This window comes from Acomys russatus, chromosome 8, assembly GCF_903995435.1.
Source record: "Acomys russatus chromosome 8, mAcoRus1.1, whole genome shotgun sequence".
NCBI classification, from domain to species: domain Eukaryota; kingdom Metazoa; phylum Chordata; class Mammalia; order Rodentia; family Muridae; genus Acomys; species Acomys russatus.
Window position 1 is genome coordinate 18317644 of NC_067144.1, and position 18613 is coordinate 18336256.

General features: G+C 48.3%; 1 protein-coding gene across 10 annotated transcripts in view; it reads right to left on the reverse strand.

Moving 5' to 3' along the window:
* The window catches only part of Kalrn (kalirin RhoGEF kinase), a 609660-nt gene that overhangs the window by 34249 nt on the left and 556798 nt on the right, over nucleotides 1-18613 (reverse strand). For 3 of the 10 annotated variants that reach the window (XM_051149846.1, XM_051149845.1, XM_051149843.1), the window contains 11 exons: nucleotides 15642-15708; nucleotides 15192-15295; nucleotides 14980-15049; nucleotides 14698-14784; nucleotides 13778-13870; nucleotides 12560-12610; nucleotides 11692-11769; nucleotides 8479-8664; nucleotides 7298-7469; nucleotides 2932-3170; nucleotides 954-1210 (listed from right to left, as the gene is read on the reverse strand). In XM_051149846.1, coding sequence (XP_051005803.1) covers nucleotides 954-1210; nucleotides 2932-3170; nucleotides 7298-7469; nucleotides 8479-8664; nucleotides 11692-11769; nucleotides 12560-12610; nucleotides 13778-13870; nucleotides 14698-14784; nucleotides 14980-15049; nucleotides 15192-15295; nucleotides 15642-15708 — 1404 coding nt within the window. Of the gene's footprint in view, nucleotides 1-949; nucleotides 1211-2931; nucleotides 3171-7297; nucleotides 7470-8478; nucleotides 8665-11691; nucleotides 11770-12559; nucleotides 12611-13777; nucleotides 13871-14697; nucleotides 14785-14979; nucleotides 15050-15191; nucleotides 15296-15641; nucleotides 15709-18613 lie in introns of those variants that run through there. The other 7 variants (XM_051149853.1, XM_051149848.1, XM_051149852.1 and 4 more) reach the window with 3 other exon arrangements.

Genomic DNA, 18613 nt, shown 5'->3' on the forward strand with positions numbered 1-18613 from the left:
CGTAAACTATAGAAAAGAAAGGAAAAAAAAAATTAATTTTCACACTCAAAAGTCTGATATAATGAGATGGGGAAAAAGGGCCAACTAGTCTTTACCTTCGTTAAAACATGCTCATGGTGAAAATTTATTTTACATATTTAAAATAGTACATTTAGAATTATTAGTTACATTACAGGTACAATGATGAACATTGTGGGTCCACCTGACTTCATCCATATGGGTTTCTTTAAATAGTGCAAAATACTTTATACAGGAATGTGTTCAGAAGGGTTTTTGCAAACAAAATAAGGAAAAGAAATATCTTACAAATTACCATGAACATATATTAAAGTGACAAGGGAAGAGAGAAATAAGGATAAAAATTACAATCTGTACAGAGAAATTGCCATGGACAACCAAACCAAAAAAAAAAAAAAAAAAAAAAAAAAAAAAAAAAAAAATCCCCTCTCTTTTGGGAGAAGCAGCAGGTCTGACCTGTCCAGGCCTGGCATTTGTGCTAAGGTCATTTTTGGGTGTCAATCAAAAAATATATATATATCAGTAACTTCATACAATATAAATAGAAGTCCAGTCCAGTGAGTCCCATGGTGGGTCAAATGTAGCAACGGAAGGCATGTCTTTTGTCACCTACGGTCTCAGTAGGGTTCTTTTCTTAATGAGTTGGGGGGGAAAAAGAAGGGGAAAAATGAACAGAAAATTATAAACGAAAGGGAAAGAAACTTCACCATCACCACCATCACCGCCACCACCATGACCCCACAGCAATCTAGCCTGGACGCCCCGAGCTACAGGCGGTTCCATTGTTTGCACTCTGATCCCACATTACTTGATCACGAATAAGGAGCAGTGATTCTCTAGGGTGTTTGCATTTTGTGGGTTTTTTTTTTGGGGGGGGTTGATTTAAAAAAATCCATATATATACTCCTCCCTCAAGAAGCCAAGGGAACACTTACTTGATGCTCCCGTCACCGCTTTCTACTGCTGCAGTGGCTTTGGGGAGGGGTGCCAGGATGCTGCCTGGGACCCAGCCTTCTGCTGCTGGGGACCGGTCGCTGGCGGGCTGGTACACCAGACACATGTTCTGCTGGTTGACGGCGAGGACCTGGACCACCTCGCCTTGGCTCACGCAAATCTCATTCTCCTTCAGGGCGTAGTAATCTTTGATTACAGCCATGGACGAGGTCCCGTTGCAGCCTCCCAGGTCGTTCTGCTAGGAGACAGGGGTGGGAGGCACACAGACACAAGGGGGGTGGTTCGCACAGCTTTGCTCCATACCCCATTGCCTGGCTAGAGGCCAGGCGGCCTGCTGGCAGGAGAGAGGGCAAGCAGAACACTCCTGAGGGGGGACATTTTTTGTGAACATGCTCCAAAAGCACATTTTGTGGCGATACAGTATTATAACCATAGCTGACGGCTTCAGCTGGTGCCCGGGGAAAGCTACGGGCACACCCTCGACCGGAAGCTCCTTTCTAGCATGCAGCCTTCCTGATGCATCCTCTTGCTGATGGCAGGAAGGACCTGTTATCAGCACAGGGGGCATGTAAGCACTTGGGCAGAGTGAGGTCAGGGCAAATGCCAGGTCAGGGGTCACAATCCTCCTCTATGGAAAAAACACAGACCCTTTGATGCTATATTTTCCCCCCTCTTTTTTGAGACCTCACTTGACGTGTCACTCAGGACCCTGAACTCGTGGTCCTGGTACCTCAGCCTCCCCAAGTGCTGGGATCACAGGCATGCACCACCATGCCCAGCTTGCTTCTTTATCCTTGTAAGAAACATCATTTGCCTGTGTTCCTTGTCCTGACTTTCTCTGACGCAGGAGGAAGAATGGTAATGCAAAGGTAAGGCCCTGGGCTACCCTGTGAAATCAAAATCCTGAAATCTCCCCACCATGGGACCTATTAATACAGGAGGCGCTGCCCACGTGACCTCTTCATGCGCGTCTATACCTGGGCAGCTGCGTCTAAACAGACCTGTAACTCCCCAGGAGGCCAGGCTGCCTCCTAGGGCATGGTGAGAGCCAGAAAATCTTCCATATGGCTGACAAAATGCCAAAGTGACTTCAACTGATTCACACAGGCAGGGTTTTTCTAGGGCAGAAAATTATTTCAGGTGATATGGTGAAATAGGTGGGGACAGTTGCTGTAGTACAGGACTGAACTTATACAATAACCATTTACTTGAACAAAATCAGCATCAACTAATGATTTGGAAAAAGAGCTACATCTATAAAATTAGACCATGTAGGTAAAAAAAAGAAAAAAGAAAAATACAGGTATTCCGATTCTTAGACCTAGTGGATTCTGGAGAATATTTAGGTCTGATGGGCAAATTCGCTAGGGTTTTAGAGTAGGTGGAGTTCAGGGTTGGAGTAGAAACCGAGTCACTCGACTCCTGATCTGGCTAGCACTTTCCCATCTCTCTCCTGTTCCCACCATGGTCTGGGATGAAGCCAGCTAGTGGACTAGGCCTGTGGTACGACACCCCTCAGCTATGTTTGGAGTGTGGGCTACGGAGCCTAGCTTTCCCACGTGCTCATCACATGATCAGCTTCCTCTTGCCACATCAGCCAGCCGGGGTGAGCTTCCTCCTGTAGGTGCTGGCACACCACAGCCCCGGCAGGCACCCTTACATAGGGCTTCTCTTTCTAGTCTGGCACAGGAGCTAGCTGTGGTATAAAGCACCCATTTTCCCTACTGCCACAGGAATCTCCCACATTTAGATGCTAATGGCCCTCTAACCCACAGTGCTCAGCTGGAGGAAACTGGTTTCAGGTAGCTCCAAGGAAAGAAAGAAAAATAAGCAAGACTTGATTGTATTTAATGGATTGCTCCTGTTACAATAACTGACAGGGGGAAAGATGCTGGTTCCTTAAAGCGACCTCTGAGGTCTTCGAGGTGGAAAGGGTATGAGTAACAAGCTGCCGCTTACCTTGCCAACTTCAAACTTGTCCCCAGGCTGGTGGTAGTCGAACCCTGGGCTGCCATTGGAGGTAGATATCTTCAGGGGTGGCAGGGGCGGGTTGTAGTTGGAGCCCTTGGGGGGCTTCTCTGAGCCCACGGGGACAGAAGAGTAGGGTCTGGGGCTGGCTTGTGGAACCCTGGGGGGCTGGGACCGGATCACAGCTGTGCCCCTCTCCTTCCGCTGATACTCAATGGGGGACTGCAGCGCTGCAGGGTTAGAAAAGGGAGGCACTCTGACTTCAGGAATCTTTTTTTTTTTCCTTTAAAATTTATTTATTTATTTTTAAAATTTAATTTAATTTTATTAATTTATTCTTGTTACATCTCAATGGTTATCCCATCCCTTGTATCCTCCCATTCTTCCCTCCCTCGGTGCGGGGGGCCTGCTAGGTATCAGCACTATGCTGGGCTGTGCGTGTGTGTGCGCGTGCGTTCGTACGTGTGTGTGTGTGTGTGTGTGTGTGTGTGTGTGTGTGTGTGTGTGTGTCGGGGGGCTAGCTGCTACTCTGACATTTAAATCTGCCAGAAGGAAGCACAGGTGAAGCGCTGGGAACAGGTAGCTCTCAGAAACCTGCAGGGGACCAAGCACTTAACGGAGATGGGGTGCATGGAATCTAGAAGGCTCAGTGAAGCTGGATCGTCGTCGTCTGAAGAGGACTGAGAAGTGGCCGAATTAAATCGCCTTAGAGGTTTTACATTCAGATCCTATCACCGAGGTACGTTTGAGGAACATGAACCTGGCAGCAGTTGGCGAGCAGATTTGGAAGGAGCAGGCAGAAGGCGTCCCATCTAACTCGGAAGCCATTTTGAGTCTAAAGTCAAACAGGAGCTTACGGGGGATGCGGAGGGAGGAGAGAGCCATGCTGGAAAACGCACTTGAGAATGGAAAATGGGAAGTGAGAGATCAGGCAAAAGTGGTCCATGGGAGCAACTCAGAGGGTGGGGAGCGACTGGCTTGGAGGGAAAGATGAGAGCTCTGCTTTGCTTTACTGGGATTTCAAGTCCTGGGTCTGAGCACTGAAGAGGTACAGCCAGGAAAAGCCGCCATGGGAGACTGCTGTATGAAGGACTTTTGGGCACAATTAGGCCGTTTTTGTCGGTGTTTTTTGCAACAACTGTTTACATGGGTTAACAGCTGCTGCATCCCAGCACACAGTGACACAACAGGTTTGACAGGGGTCACACACTCCTTTCTAAGCAGGTCTCAAAGGGGAAGATTGGCGGAGACACCTGCACACGTGTCGGTACGAAGCCTGGTCCTGTATTATTGCCGCACCGTCTTCTCTCACGTGTATCAAATATATAGCAGTCGTGCCAGAGCGTAGGCCCTGTGGCTCCTGGGGAGAATACTGTGGGCATTAAATAATTAGCTAGCGATTCCCTGCTTCAGTGACACCTCTGTCATTCACTATAATTAGGAGAAAGGTCTTTCGGGACCATGTAAAATCTGAATCCTTGACTGCTGAAAGCAAGTTAAGCACATCACAGAAGGCTAAGTAAGTACTTTGTTGCTATGAACTGAGGTACGAACTCTACCTATGCTCAGAATTGGGGTGCTACTTGATTATAGAGATGACTCTAAAGCACTGGAAAATGCTGTTTTCTTCAATAAACTATGAAGAAGGCTAGGCCTTCTATCCCTCACTGGAATAACTTGGTCTTGAGATTAGGAAATGTCTTTGTCTCTCAATCCTGCCTCAGTGACTGCTGCAATTACAGACATGTACCTCCACGCCAAGACCTGATCACCTGCCTGGCTGCCCCTCTCCCCAGCCCCTTCCTTCCTTCCCTCTGTCTTTGCTTTGCTTGGAAGAACCGGCTCTCAAGTCACAGATTTGAATTCAGACCCTTTTCTTTTCTTTTGGTTTCCTGACAGGGTTTCTCGGCGTAGTCCTGGCTGTCCTGGAACTCACTCTGTAGATCAGGCTGGCCTCGAACCTGCCTCTGCCTCTCAAGTGCTGGGACTAAAGGTGTGTACCACCACTGCCTGGTTCAGACCCTTTTCTAATACCTACTGCTTTTGCCTTAGACAAGTTTCTTAAAGGCTCCAATTCTCTTTTTCATAGTCTGAAAAGCAGCCATATCGTGTTGACATGGGGAACAAGCAGAAGGAAGCAGACAAAAATGCTTAATTTAACTCCTGACACAGAGGAGGGGGTAAATTCATGGGAGGCACTACTGTTAATTTGTTTATTTCTGCTTTGAGCTTACTATTTTTCATTTTACTTTAGTTCTGAAGTGATGAGCTTAAACCCCTCATTCCCACTTCGTCCACCAGAATCCTTCATGGGATGTAATTCAAATGAATCCGTTCTACACATGTGTGCGTTTTTGCATTAAATTGCCCTAGCAACAGCCAAGTTCATTCAAACTTGCATAGTCAGACACTGTAAGCTGTACAGCTTTCAGTTCTAACCTGTGCTGTTTAGTTGTCAGTGTTTCAGAATAAAATGAATCTTGGGAGCTCTTAGTGTTGTTTCCCAGCAACCTTTTCCAATTGGGACACAGCCCCTAAATACTCTCTGAAAGCTTGAGCCACACTGGACTTCCATGTTCTGTCTGTGAAAGTCATGAGATCTTGAGCCAGGCGATGGTGGACAGTCAGGGCTACACAGAGAAACCCTGTCTTGAAAAACCAAAACAGAAAAGCCAACCAACCAATCCGAACAAAAGTCGTGGGATCCTGTTCATAGCCTTCTCTTGGCTAGTACCCAGAAAGCTTTGCTTTTTGAGGTACTGTCTTGAACTCAAGACCCAATGAATGCATGCTAAGCAAGCGCTCAACCACGGAGCTTTGTGAAAACGCTGTTACATTCTTCCCCATGGAGAAAAGCGATGCGGCCAGGTGGTAGGCCATGCCGTCCCGTGGCCGTGCTGCTTGCCCACCTGTACACTCCAGCATGGTCAGAACAGATCTAGCTTTAGTCTCGTCTTCTCATAGAACAATCTGAGTGAGGCAGAGAGAAGCATCACATCCCACCCAAAGTCTCAGCTAGGCTGGCTGGTACCTCTTACCTTTTCCCCATAGCATTCAGTTCCACGTTAGACACCTGGTGAATGCCATGTGCGCATCATCTGAAAGAGTCTAGAGCTGCACTGGCAAGAAGAGCGGATAGCCCAGAGGTGGGCCCATGAGAGTATATGTATATGTGGGGGTACAACCTCAACAGAGGCAAGAAGCACCCCAAGTTGGTCCCGTGTTATGTGCACATGCATGTTTCAGAGCATGTGGAAACCAAAACAGGCATCTACCGCAGTCCTTGCTGAGAGATGGGGCAGCTGAGGTTTGTAGACACACATAGGCATGTATGTACGGGGGCATGTGGCCATGTGTACCGTAGAGATCTCACAGGCAAGCCGAGGTGATACACCTGAAAGGGATGCCCCATGCGTCCACGTCTGTGTGGGACTGTTCGCTCACTGCATCCCTGGTTCCACTTTACTTCACCTTCAGGCTCCAGCAGGACTATGCTCCAGCTCTCCACCTCCCCTCACAAGCTAAGCTAAAGGTAAGCAGATACCAGCAGGGGCAAAAAAAAGTGAAGCGAGACAGCAATTCTACTTCTGTCTCTTACGGATGCCGGTAGGGTCCACATTATCTGAGTAACCACTGGCTTGTGCTGGGAAATTTGGGTGGTACTCAGCTAGGCTTTGTAATTGTTTCTCATTGGAAAGGGGCAGGGTTGGCTGGATGGGAAGCGGAGCCAGGCTCTCAGCAGTTGGGAAAAGAGGAAGGATTTGAACTGCTTTACCAAACTCCTAGTTATCTCTATGGAATCCTAGAGAGTTCTAGCACCAGCTGCAAGGTGAGAGAACAGGAAGCAGAGAACTCAGGCCCCTACAATACAGGATGTGCCTGACTTTGGGGCTGGAGAGATGGCCTAGAGCTTAAGAGCACTAACTGCTCTTCCAGAGGACCAGGGTTCAAATCCAAGCACCCCATGGCAGCTCACAGCTGTCTGTAACTTCAAGATCCAAAAATGCTCACACTGTACACATGCAGGCGAAATACCGATGTACATAAAAAATAAAATAAAATAAATGTTATAAAAGAAATGATGTGCCTTATACTTTCCCTACATTATTACCGGTTGACCATGGGAACACAAAGGCATACATACATAATACCCTACAAACAAATACCGCTTCCAATAAAAACATGGGGCTTCTTTCTCGTGCTATTTGTTCCATTTATGCCTCCAAGTTAAGAAGGGTCTCTGATGCGATATGAGGTCGGAGACCAAATAGAATGTGATCTGACCTCGTTAGTCTCCATGATGCTCAGAGGCAGGGTGCACTCAAACAGCCTTGCTAGAAGCAGGGCGATCACGTACCATTTAAGAAGTCCCGCTGTGTTTCCAGGACTTGACTGATGTCTTGCACCCATGCCTGTTGGATGTCTGGGTTGGCAGCCTGCAGAATGACCCTTTCGGAAGTCTCCCTGCTCATCAGCGCAAACTTGCAGGGGTCGTTCTCCACATTCTCTTCCAAGACCAGGTAATTCATCTGAAATAAAACACGTTTGTCCAACTGGGGCCATTCCTCCCCACCTAGAAACCTACAAGAAGAACATTATGACGGGCAGATCTGGGCCCAGGGTTCCTGCTCAAACTATGGCACCAGGCAAGGACAATATGTGCAGTAAACTTCGAACCCCTACCCAGATCTTGCCAATGGACAGGACATTCTCCACAGTTGAGTGGAGAGTGGGGTCTGACTCTCACACGAACTCTGGTGCCCCATATTTGACCACGTCCCCTTGATGGGGAGGCCTGGTGGCACTCAGAGGAAGGATAACAGGCTACCATGAAGAGATTTGAGACCCTATGAGCATATGCTGAGGGAGGAGGTCCCCCTCAGTCACAGTCATAGGGGAGGGGAGTAGGGGGAAAGCGGGAGGGAAGGAGGAATGGGATGATACAAGGGATGGGATAACAATTGAGATGTAATATGAATAAATTAATAACAATGAAAAAAAATGAAAAAAAAATCAAGTCTATCCTTTTCAGACTTTAAGGAGATAAAAATAAATCAGCAACTTATTTTCAAGGTTGTTTTTGTTAAGCTTATACTTTTCACTTGTACTTACACACACACACACACACACACACACACACACACACATTTTCACTGCACGTATATCTGTACACCACGTTCATGCTCAGTATCCATGGAAGTCAGAAGGGGGCATCATGTCCCCTGGAACTGGAGCTGCAGCTGGCTGTGAGCCACCATGTGGGTGCTGAGAGCCGAGCCCAGGCCCTCTGGAAGAGCAACCAGTGCTCTTAACTGCTAAGACATTTCTCCATCCAACTTCTCTTTCAAAGATTTCAGTCTCAGGAGAGGTTTCCAAATTCACTCTGGATGTAAGAGTAAAGTCTCAGGCTCTGTCTTTGGGTGAATGACATGAATGGGGGAACCGTCGGCCTGCCACTGCTCCTCATTGTCCTCACCAGCTAGCTGCAGCCCTCATGATGTCCCTTGCCCCTTTGCACCCCCTACTGCCCCCTGTCACCTTGATGCTCTTTTTGAACATGTAGCCTGGGGTGAGGGACCCCTTCCGGAGCAGTTCACTGAAGATGACGATCTGTTCAAAGAGAAACACGCGCCTCTCCTTGGTCCGGGACTGCATGCCAGCATCCAGCTCCATCACATAGAATGTGTCCTGCTGCAAAAGCTTGCCCTGGGCGGTCAGGGTGCCCTAGTGGAGACAAAGGGCCAGGGAAGGTCGTGAAAAGCAGGGAGATGGATTCGGCTCTCTTGGGCTACATGTTTCCTACCTCTGGGGGATGTGAACAATAGACCTGATATTCAAAGCCTTGGAACTCTAGCAAGACGCTGAATTGGAATCCGATTATTCATCCAGCGACAGGCTATGGGACATTTCCCTGTTCGTATAAGGTGGCTAGAAAAAAAGGGGGGGGGGTGTAGGTGATAGAATCCATGGGAAACAATGCCCCCAAAATGCCAGAGGAAAACAGCTGAAAATGAATGAACAATCTTGGCTTTATCTTTCTTCCTGTTTGAGACAGGACCGCACTGTGTGGCTTTGGCTGGCCTGAACCTTGCTATATAGACTAGGCTGGCCTTGAACTCTCAGAGATCCATCTGGCTCTGTTTCTTGAGTGATGGGTTTAGAGGTGTGTGCCTCCTTGTCTGGTGCTTTCCTGTTTTTGTTTGTTTGTTTGTTATGCTTTGTTTGTTTGCTTAATAACTAAAGGAGAGTAATGCTGCTTGGAGCTGGAAGTAGCCTATCTTCCTTTGTAACTTCCTGATTCTTGTCTGCCTGGCTTCTTTGTGGCATGGGACAGGAACCCAGGCACTCCCGCTGTGGCCAAAGAGAGGGGTATAGCGAGGATCTCAAATAACCTGATGAAGTGGGTCCCTCTCACATCTTTCTGTTATTTGAGATAGAGATGCTCTGAAGTTTTAATTTCTGGCTAAGGTTGGCAGGTGAGCGTGGATTACATAGACCTATTCCATAACAGAATAGACCCTATTCCATAAGGGTGGAGACATTTCTCTGGATGCTGTGATCCTTCGGCCATCAAGCTACATACTGTCCAGCTGGGGCTGGAAAGCACATCTAGGTTGCCAGCTTGTAATCAGCTGCCCAGAGATGTTTTTTAAAGGCAATGTGCCCATCCAGCATATTGTCACAGACCCAATCAGAAAGCCTTGCTATTTACCACTTATTTATTTAATTGGTCTGCAATAAGAAGACTCTGACATTTGGGACGGAGGTTAGAGGGTCCATGAAATACACTTTTCTTAGGGACAACTTTGCCCTTTAGTGCAAACTTCAGTCGTGCCCTGCACGTGATGTCATCTTCCAAGCATTTCCTGGCACAGAGGTCATTTTTCCTTCATGTTGTTGAGAAACACCTGCCCTGTGCTTAGACTGTGGCCCCTGACTGCCAAGGTCAGAGGGAGAACAGGCTTATCTCGACCCTGGTCCAAAGTTAATATTAAGCCAGTGACCAGCTAGCTGGAAAAGCTCTACACACTCTATTGACATTACATAAGAACCCAGGCCGGGTGCAGGCAGCCAGCACTAAAGGCAAAACCCACAAGATCTGAGAAGGAGACGCTGGGAGTGAGAGGCCCAAGAGGGAGGAGGCGGCGGCATATGTTTGCCGTCCTTCCCAGGGAGCTGAGGGAATGCAGAGCAGACTCTGTGCTGAATGGTGAAAATGCTGGACGATGGTGCTTGGTTTACAAGGGAGAATGTTACATTCCCTTGCGTGGCTTTACAGGACACATGCACAGTCTCAGGTGGGTCAGACAGCATGCATGGAGGCCCTCTCTCTGTAGTCACACATCCTGAAGGCACTCAGAGAAAGTTAGCCAGACTCCTATGCAGAAAACACCATGATGTGGAGGTTGAAGGGTAAGAGGTAGGGCCAGGTACTTGATTTGCTTACAATAGCCTCAGGCTTGGTATAACACCAGGAAAGAAAAGTATAAAATCTCTCCAGGAAAACCAACAAGAAACTGGCAGCGAACTTGAGAGCAATGTGAGCTGAGTGACTCAACTTAGGCTGCTATCTGACTGAGGTCTACCTTAGAGAGCTGGGAGCCCATGAACATGGGACACCTGGTTCCTATGGCAACAAAGCATAGGATGAAGAAGGATGGACTAGAAGGCAGAGGAGGACAACTGGGCTGCAGCACCTCCCACCTTCAGTGACACTGCAGCAGCTGACCTTCCTTCTGCACTTTATCTGTTATACTCTGGCAAGCCTGGCCTGGGTAGCACTGCTTTCCTAATTATCTCAACTTCCAGGAATCCCCTTTCTCCAAAAAGAGAAGGAGGAGGAGGAGGAGGAGGAGGAGGAGGAGGAGGAGGAGGAGGAAACCTTACACTTCAGAACTACCAGGAGGTAGGGTTGTAGAAGGGGAGATTTGGATACAGACATAACGCTACACCCAGAGGGACAGTGATGTGACACAGAAATGCCACAAGAATATGAAGATGCCACCAGTGGACTAAGGAGAAAGACTGGGAGAAGCAGGCCCTTCCTCATAGTTGCTCAGGCCTCAGAACAGTGTGGGAGGGACATTTGTTGTGAAGACCACCCGGTGCATAGTCCTCTGCTATGGTGGCTCTCCCAAACCAGCATGTCCGCTAGACATCTATCCATTTCTCTTAAGACTTGGTTCTTGGGGCTGGAGAGATGGCTCAGAGGTTAAGGGCACTGTCTGCTCTTCCAGAGGTCCTGAGTCCAATTCCCAGCAACCACATGGTGGCTTCCAACCATCTATAATGTGATCTGATGCCCTCTTCTGGCCTGAAGGTGTACATGCAGGCAGAGCACTGTATACATAACTATAACTATATATATAACTATAACTATGTGGATCCAACCACTATGCAGACTTCTATAAAGACCCATCACCCAGAGAACAGTTCATGCTCTCTCTTGGGCTCCTGGCTCACCACACACCCTGCAGTGCCTCACACTGCTCAGTCAGGAGGAAGGAGAGAAGAGACTGTGGCTCGGTCATAAGGAATGCTGTCTCTTTCTAATCCCCTTGGAACTCTGATCCCAGCTTGGCCAGGAGCTTTGTTTCTCCCTCATCACCTAACTTCTGCAATAGCTCCATCCGTCAAGATCTGTGAACTGGAGGGGCAGAGCTTCAAAGGGAAGAGCCTCCGTGGGCTGGCTACTGCTATCTGTGTGTGTGCGCGTGTGCGTGTGTTTAGAAGCACTTCTAAATGGCTCACCTCAAAGCCCTGCAGGCGTCCCAGATTCATCATGTCATTGCAGCGCTTGGGAACAAGGCACATTAGCTCCACTGCTTTCTGTGGGAAAGAACACATCGCTCAGGATGGCAGACCGACATTAAGCAGGAAGCTCACAGAACTCGGGCTGGAAAGAGGGACTTATCTCCCCTAGTCCCTTTGTTCTCAGAGAGGGTGGGGTCCCTGCTGCCCACTCTCTGAGGACTGTGTGGGGTTCTTAGATAAGAGAGGCTGGCATTAGCACAGGGGCTCTGTGTCAACAGTGACAACATATGGGGAAATGTTACCCAGCCCATCCTTTTTCTACCCCTGGCTTTTGCCGTTCCCCTCCCCTTCTATTTTCTTACTTTTCTGTGTTGCTTTCAGAATGCCCAAGCAATGGCTTAGCCTGGCTGTTGAAACATGGGAGGTTTTGACCTAAAATAACCTGCCAGAAATGGCTGCAACCTCTTTGGCTTAAAATAATCCCTATGGTGGCGCAAAGGACTCACTTAGTGGGTAATCCTCAGGGTGTGGGGGAGTGGAAATAGAATAATTTATGTGTTAGGGTCAAAAGGCACCTGGAGCCAGGGATGGAGTTGCATATTGAATCTCTGCAATTTTACTGAGTGTCAAATGCCACACTTCCCCCATTATACCCAGCAAGAGCCACAAACACCATAGCACTAGGCTCTGGGCTGGCCCGGGACAGGATTCTTGAATTCTTAGAAACACTCTGTGCTCAGCACCACTTGCTATTGCTCGTGCTGCTGACTAAGGGGGGAGTGGCTTGGATTCTGGGTCTCCTTAAGGGACAAGACAGTCGATATGGTCCCTAAGAACCAGCAATCATTACTAGCAGGACACTTACCTCGATATCTGAACACTCCAAACCAGCCTTCTCACTGTATCGCAGGAAGTCCTGGCGAGGAAGGGCGTGGGAGGGGTGAATCAGATAATAAAATAGCCAGAGAACCATTAAAAAAAAGCACTTATCATAAAAATGCAACAATGCCCCACAGACTTCCCTTCCCAGCGGAGGCGGCAAAGCTTTGTAGTAGCTGAGAAATGAGATGATGAGTCATGGGAGACGTAAGGACACTAGGAGAGACTCCAGAAAATGACAGATAAGCTGGGGAGAAGGGAAGGAAGGCAAAGCAAAGTGGGACCGTGACAAGACAGAGAGGAGAAAGAAAAGTCAAGTCTTTCTCTTCCACTTGACTTTCTTTTCCGGTTTCCAGAAAGAAAAAAAAAGGGGGGAAAAAAAAAGCAACAAAACAACAACAACAACAAAAAACAAACAAACAAACAAAAAAAAACCACCACAAAAAAAACCCAGGTTAAGTTGTTTAGAATATGATTGGATCTTAGGGCCTATGTAAAAGATCCAGCCCCACCCCCACCGTTATCTCTTATATCCTGGTCTTATACTCTTGCTATTTTCTAGGGCTTCGCTGTTGTTTGGCATAGGGTCTCCCTCCACAGCCCAGCCTAGCTACATATTCATGACCATCCTGCCACAGCATCCTCAAAGCTCGGGGTACAGATGAGTGACGCCATGCCTGGCTTATGCTTTTAGTTTTTAAAGGCATTGCGTCACTGGCTCTAACACAAGGAGAGAAGGAGCTCAGGGGGCAGGCATAGTACAGAGCAGTAGTTCTTAACCTGTGGGTTGTGACGTCACTCCGGTGGGGGGAAGGAAAAGGGGGGTCACATATCAGATATTTGTATTTTGCTTCATAACAGTAGCAAAGTTACAGTTATGAAGCTGGGGGTCACCCCAGCATGAGGGACTGTATCAAAGGGCCACAGCGTTGGGGAGGCTGAGAACCACTGGTCTAGAGGTAGGGCCCTTGGCTCAGTTCCCCAAATGAAAGACAGAGTGAGATAGGTGTGGGGAATGAAATAAATCAAAGAAAGAAAAACAAGGAGCAAGCAGCCTTGGGATGGAAACGCGGGCCATGCAAGCTATTCAGGCACGAAGCTGAGGGGCTAGCAGCTTTCCAGCGTGACGGCGATGATGCCAAGCTCCGAGCCCACTGCTGCAGGCTGAGGAGACACTTCCCCAGCCTGGCTCCCAGCTTCTCACCTTGAGTAGCAGCTGATACTTTGTTATTCTCTGAATGGGCTTGATGAGGAAGTCACTGAGGGTCAGCCTTTGATTGATCTCTTGTTTCACCTCCTGAAACACAAAGGGCCAAAGGGGTGAGCGGCTGCTAGTCTTAAAGCTCTCCAGGAAAACTTGAGACGTCAGCCTACAGCTGCCTGTCCCCCTGCTCATGTTATGGAAGTGAGTCACACAGTCCCGAATGCCTTGCTTGGCTCCTGAATGTTCACAGTGAGCACATGTCACACCATGGCTTAGTCCTGGGAGAAAAACCGAAACAGGTACTATGTTCTGTCCACCACTCCGGGGCGGAATCCGCCAAGGGCTTCCCCTCAGACGAGACAGGTCTACAAGGCTGTGCCCTGAACTCTGCTCAGGGCTGGTGTTGTCTCTTCACCAACAGAAGTGGTCCTGACAGGCTGAGGCATCCACACATTTGGATGTGCTGGGCATAGGAGAGATACTAGAAACAAAGGCTCCCAAGGCTGGAGTGCTGAGGATGGATCTAGTTCAAAGGTACGAGGGACCAGAAGTGATACTAGCTAAAAGCTATGAAGTGACTCTAAGTCTTTTAACCAGGGGGTATTCCTAGGGACGGATGGGGAAGAGTGTGGACACAATCTGCTCAGTGGTCACATGAGAAGGACAAGAGCCTCCATAAATAGCCTGTGGCAGAAGCTTTCCACAGACGGAGGCTTCTCAACAGAGTGCAGACAGAGCTACGTCAGCTCCTCTTCGAGCAAAGGTGCATATGGGGATGGAGCTGAGAAGCTAACAGCTCTGTGGAGGCGGGTTTCTTGTCATGAAAGCCAGTGGCAGGGGCACCTGTGGATGGAGGACCAGGGGTATGTCTCGATGCGGCTGCCTTGGCATGAGCATCTCACCCATAGGGAGCAGCTCACCTCAAAGTAGGCATCGTACTCGGCCACGATGTACTCGGAGCGTGGCTTGTTCTGGCAGTACCACACATAGATGTGCAGCTTCCGCTCCTGGTACAGAAGAGGATGTGACAGTCAGGCACCATGGCTGTCATGGTGTCCCCTCCCGCCCTAGAGTCAAAGGCAGTTAAGGACAAAACAGGGTAGTGAGATGGCGGGGGAGGGGGGGAATATTCTAGAAGAGCTGAATTCTGTAATGAGTGTGCTGGCACTGGGGAGATGAGAAGCAGCTGGGGTGACGCTCACATGTTTAATGAAGAGCTGCGCCAACCTGTCTTGCTCTTGGATGCATTTTTCCAGTTCAGCCAGGAAAAAACTAAAAGGAGAGAGGAAAAGACATCTTGAAGAGACATCATCTCTCAATGATAAGTGACAGAGGGGGGGATCCCCTCAAATATTCTGCCTCAGGTCAGACGCAAGGGACACATGCCACACTCTCAGGGCGCCACAGAACTTACTCCTTATGCCAGTCGTAAATCTGGTGGATGTTTCCAAACACGATCTTGTCCTTTCCTCGCATATCCTCAGGGACCCCCTTCTCTTCGATTCTCCTCATGAAACCCTGCACGGTGGAGGTGACGTTAGCAGTAGACTTTGCAGACAGGGTTCTGGGCCATGCGCCACACTTTAGTTAGTCCACACTTGGTGCGGGTCTGACAGCAGCACTGTGGTAGTTTCTCCTGCTTGGCCAGGCCCTGCCTCCCTCTTAATGCATTAAAATATTGCAAAAGGCAAACAAAATCTGCTTCCACACTCTGGCTGAATTGTACCACTTTATTTTTCATTTTGGCAAATTCCCAGAAAGTCAAATATGTACTGCCAGCAGGTAAAAGCACCCGGGCCCAGGTAGGGTCCAGTTTGCTCCTGTCTGGGTGGGCACAGATGCAGCCCTCCTGGCATCTGCTTACCTCCACCACAATCCCCAGGTCCTTGACGTAGTCCTTTTCTGTTTGTACCAACTCATTCAAAACAAACCTGAGCAAGAGACAAAGACAGTGAGGCTCCTACACGCTGGGAAGCAAGAAATCTCATCCCTCCCCTACAGGACAAGAGCTCCTATTTCCCAGGCTGGCCTCAAACTCCATATATGGCCAAAGATGGTGATAAAGCTTCAAGATTGAGCCCAGGACTTTGCATACACAAGGCAAGCACTCTGTGAACTAAGCCATGCACTGTCCCCTCTGGTAGAAACACAGGATAGAAATAACTAAGCGCTGTTTTGCAAAACTGGGCTATGAGAGCTTTGAGACCGAGGGATCAACACGAGACTTTTGGTTCCATTCTTACCTTAGCAAAAGACATTTGTGTGACAAGCAGCCTTCAAAGGCTGTGGAGGTGCAGATAGAGAGTAAAGCTCTTATAATACATAATCTGCAATCAGTTGGGATGTATCCATGGTAACTGGCCTGGAAGATCCCGAGTTGAGGCCAAAGAACAAAGGTTGGCTGCAGATGCTCCATGTTCACACCTCTGACTATAGCACTTTGTACCCTAGGATGTGGGACTGATAACAACAAGGGCATCTGCTTTCTTGGGTTCTTTGTGAATTATTTCCATCTTAGAGCATTTATTATATACCAATTACCCCAGCTGGGTTTTCTCGTGCTTATAACAAGGCAGGAATTGTAAAATCCTATTACAATCCTATTTAAATACTGAGACGGATGAAAGGGCTAGGTAACTTGCCCACGCCTACAAAGTGAAGAGCAGTAGGTGTCCAAGGATTACCCTTTCCTAGTAGCCTACTGCTTAGGGATCGGGCACCCCTGAAGTCTCTACCCAACTCCTTTACTCAGTTATGAGAGTCAAACACTGTACAGAAGACACCATAGTTATGCACAGGGCACAGAGGTTCTGTGTTTATGGGACTCAAAAAAAGTTTTGCCTGGAGGCACAGCCGCACTTTTTTTGGCCCAAGTGACAGAAGGCATAATATTCTGAGATGTCAAAGAGGAGCTGTAACTGCTACAACCCGACAGCTATTCTAAACTCAGGAAGCAATTCATCTGAAATGCTTGCCCTATACAGCACAGGGAAGCCACTGAATGCAGGGGGTCTGGGGCCTCGGCGCATAGGGAGGAAGCAATGAACACATGCTTTATCAGTGTGCTCAGCGCTTCCAGCTGGCTCCCTCCCTCCAGCACACGAGCATGTGTTTCAGGCCACAGGAAGGAACTGGCAAGGACAAATAGAAGCCTTTAGATAAATCTTTAGCAGGGCCCAAGTTACTTCCTGGAAGACAGTGGTGAGTGAAAGCCCACAGGAAAGTGAGAGTGGGAATTTGGGGCTGGGATGGCCCTTTGGAGAGGAGAGCTGCCTCCCTGCTGCCAGGTAGTGATATTTTTATCTTTAGTTGTTTGCTGACCAATAGAGGCTGTGTTGGTGTTTTAGTCTCCAGGAAAGGGAGGTGCACTGGGTTCCCATGAAGGGCTAATAGAGTGCATGGGGAGGTGAGACATAAAGAAGTCTGGCAGGGGACACACTTATCACCTCGGTACCTGAGAGGCAGGAAAATCGAGAGTTTGAGGCCAGCCTGGGCTACATAACAAGACTAGATGGATATACATGCATCTCAAAGCACTGCACGATTAACTGCCCAGTGAACTGAAAAGAACACAATTATTTTTCATGGTAAATTCCTACAGTAAAAATCACTCACAAATGAATGTTATTCCTTGGTCTACCTGAAATTCTCCCAGCTACAGATAGGTTGTATATTATTTACTTTTCTTTTTATTATGACAAAATATCTGACAAGAGCAACTGTCAAAGTAAGGAAGGACTTATTTTGGCCCACAGCTTAAATGGGGGTACACTCTACCACAGTGGGGAGGGTACAGCGGGGGGTGGGGGCAGCTGGTCACACTGTATCCATACACGTGAACACTGGTGTTCAGCTCAGTCTCCCTTTTCTTCTTCTTCTTTTTAAATTCAGTACAGAACCCCATCCCATGGGATGGCGCCATTGCACACTCATGGTTGGTCTTCCGGAAATGTCTTCACAGACATAGCCAGGGCTGTGTTTCCCCAGGGGGTTTTCATCCAGACAAGCTGACAGTGAAGGCCAGCCATCTTGCACCTTCCCTCTTTCACACTGGTAGGGGGTGTGTGGCTTTCCACAGGGAGCTGTGAGCTCTGGCACCGGGTGTGCATGGCACTGCTGAGACACTGTTCCGCCTGGCCAGTTCCTTACTTCTTCCCGTTCTACGTGCACAGCGAGAGTCATTTCAAACTGCAGCGCGGCTCTACCCGCACGTGGTTTTCCTCTTTCTGCTCTCTTTTCTTTCTTCTTCTCCAGATTTCCAACCTACCACTTAGTTTATTTTGTCTGTCTGATTTCTTCCACTAGGACGGAAACCTGCCAAGAGTGAAGGATTCCTGCTGCGCTACTGTTTGCCTCATTCATTGGTTTACCCCACTGGCGGGACAGAAGATATGCTCAGGAGGCATCTGGTGAGTGACCCGGAGCTAGAACTTAAGGGCAGCGAGTCCACCCCAGCATCCTCCCCCTTCTACATGCATGACACTAGTTTCATCTTCTCTCCATGTGGCTCTCATTTTACTCTTCTGGTGTCGTCCCGCCATCTCCATATGGAGTCTCTCCTGATGGGAGTCTACACCTCCGCTTCTGGCCTCTTACAGTACTTGCAGCTGAAGACCAACGCATCTGCTCTTTCATGTTGGCTATAAATTACAGCAGGTTACAGTGAGGATGGAAACATAAGAGACATTCAACAGGTCAGTTTTCAAGAGAGTCAAGGATATGGCAAGTGGAGGCCTTGAGGACACTCTGATGAGAGAAGCACCACTGGGGTGGGCTAAAAACAATAAATGTCCCTGGTTTGTTATAACAAAATCAAATAATATCTCATTTGGATAA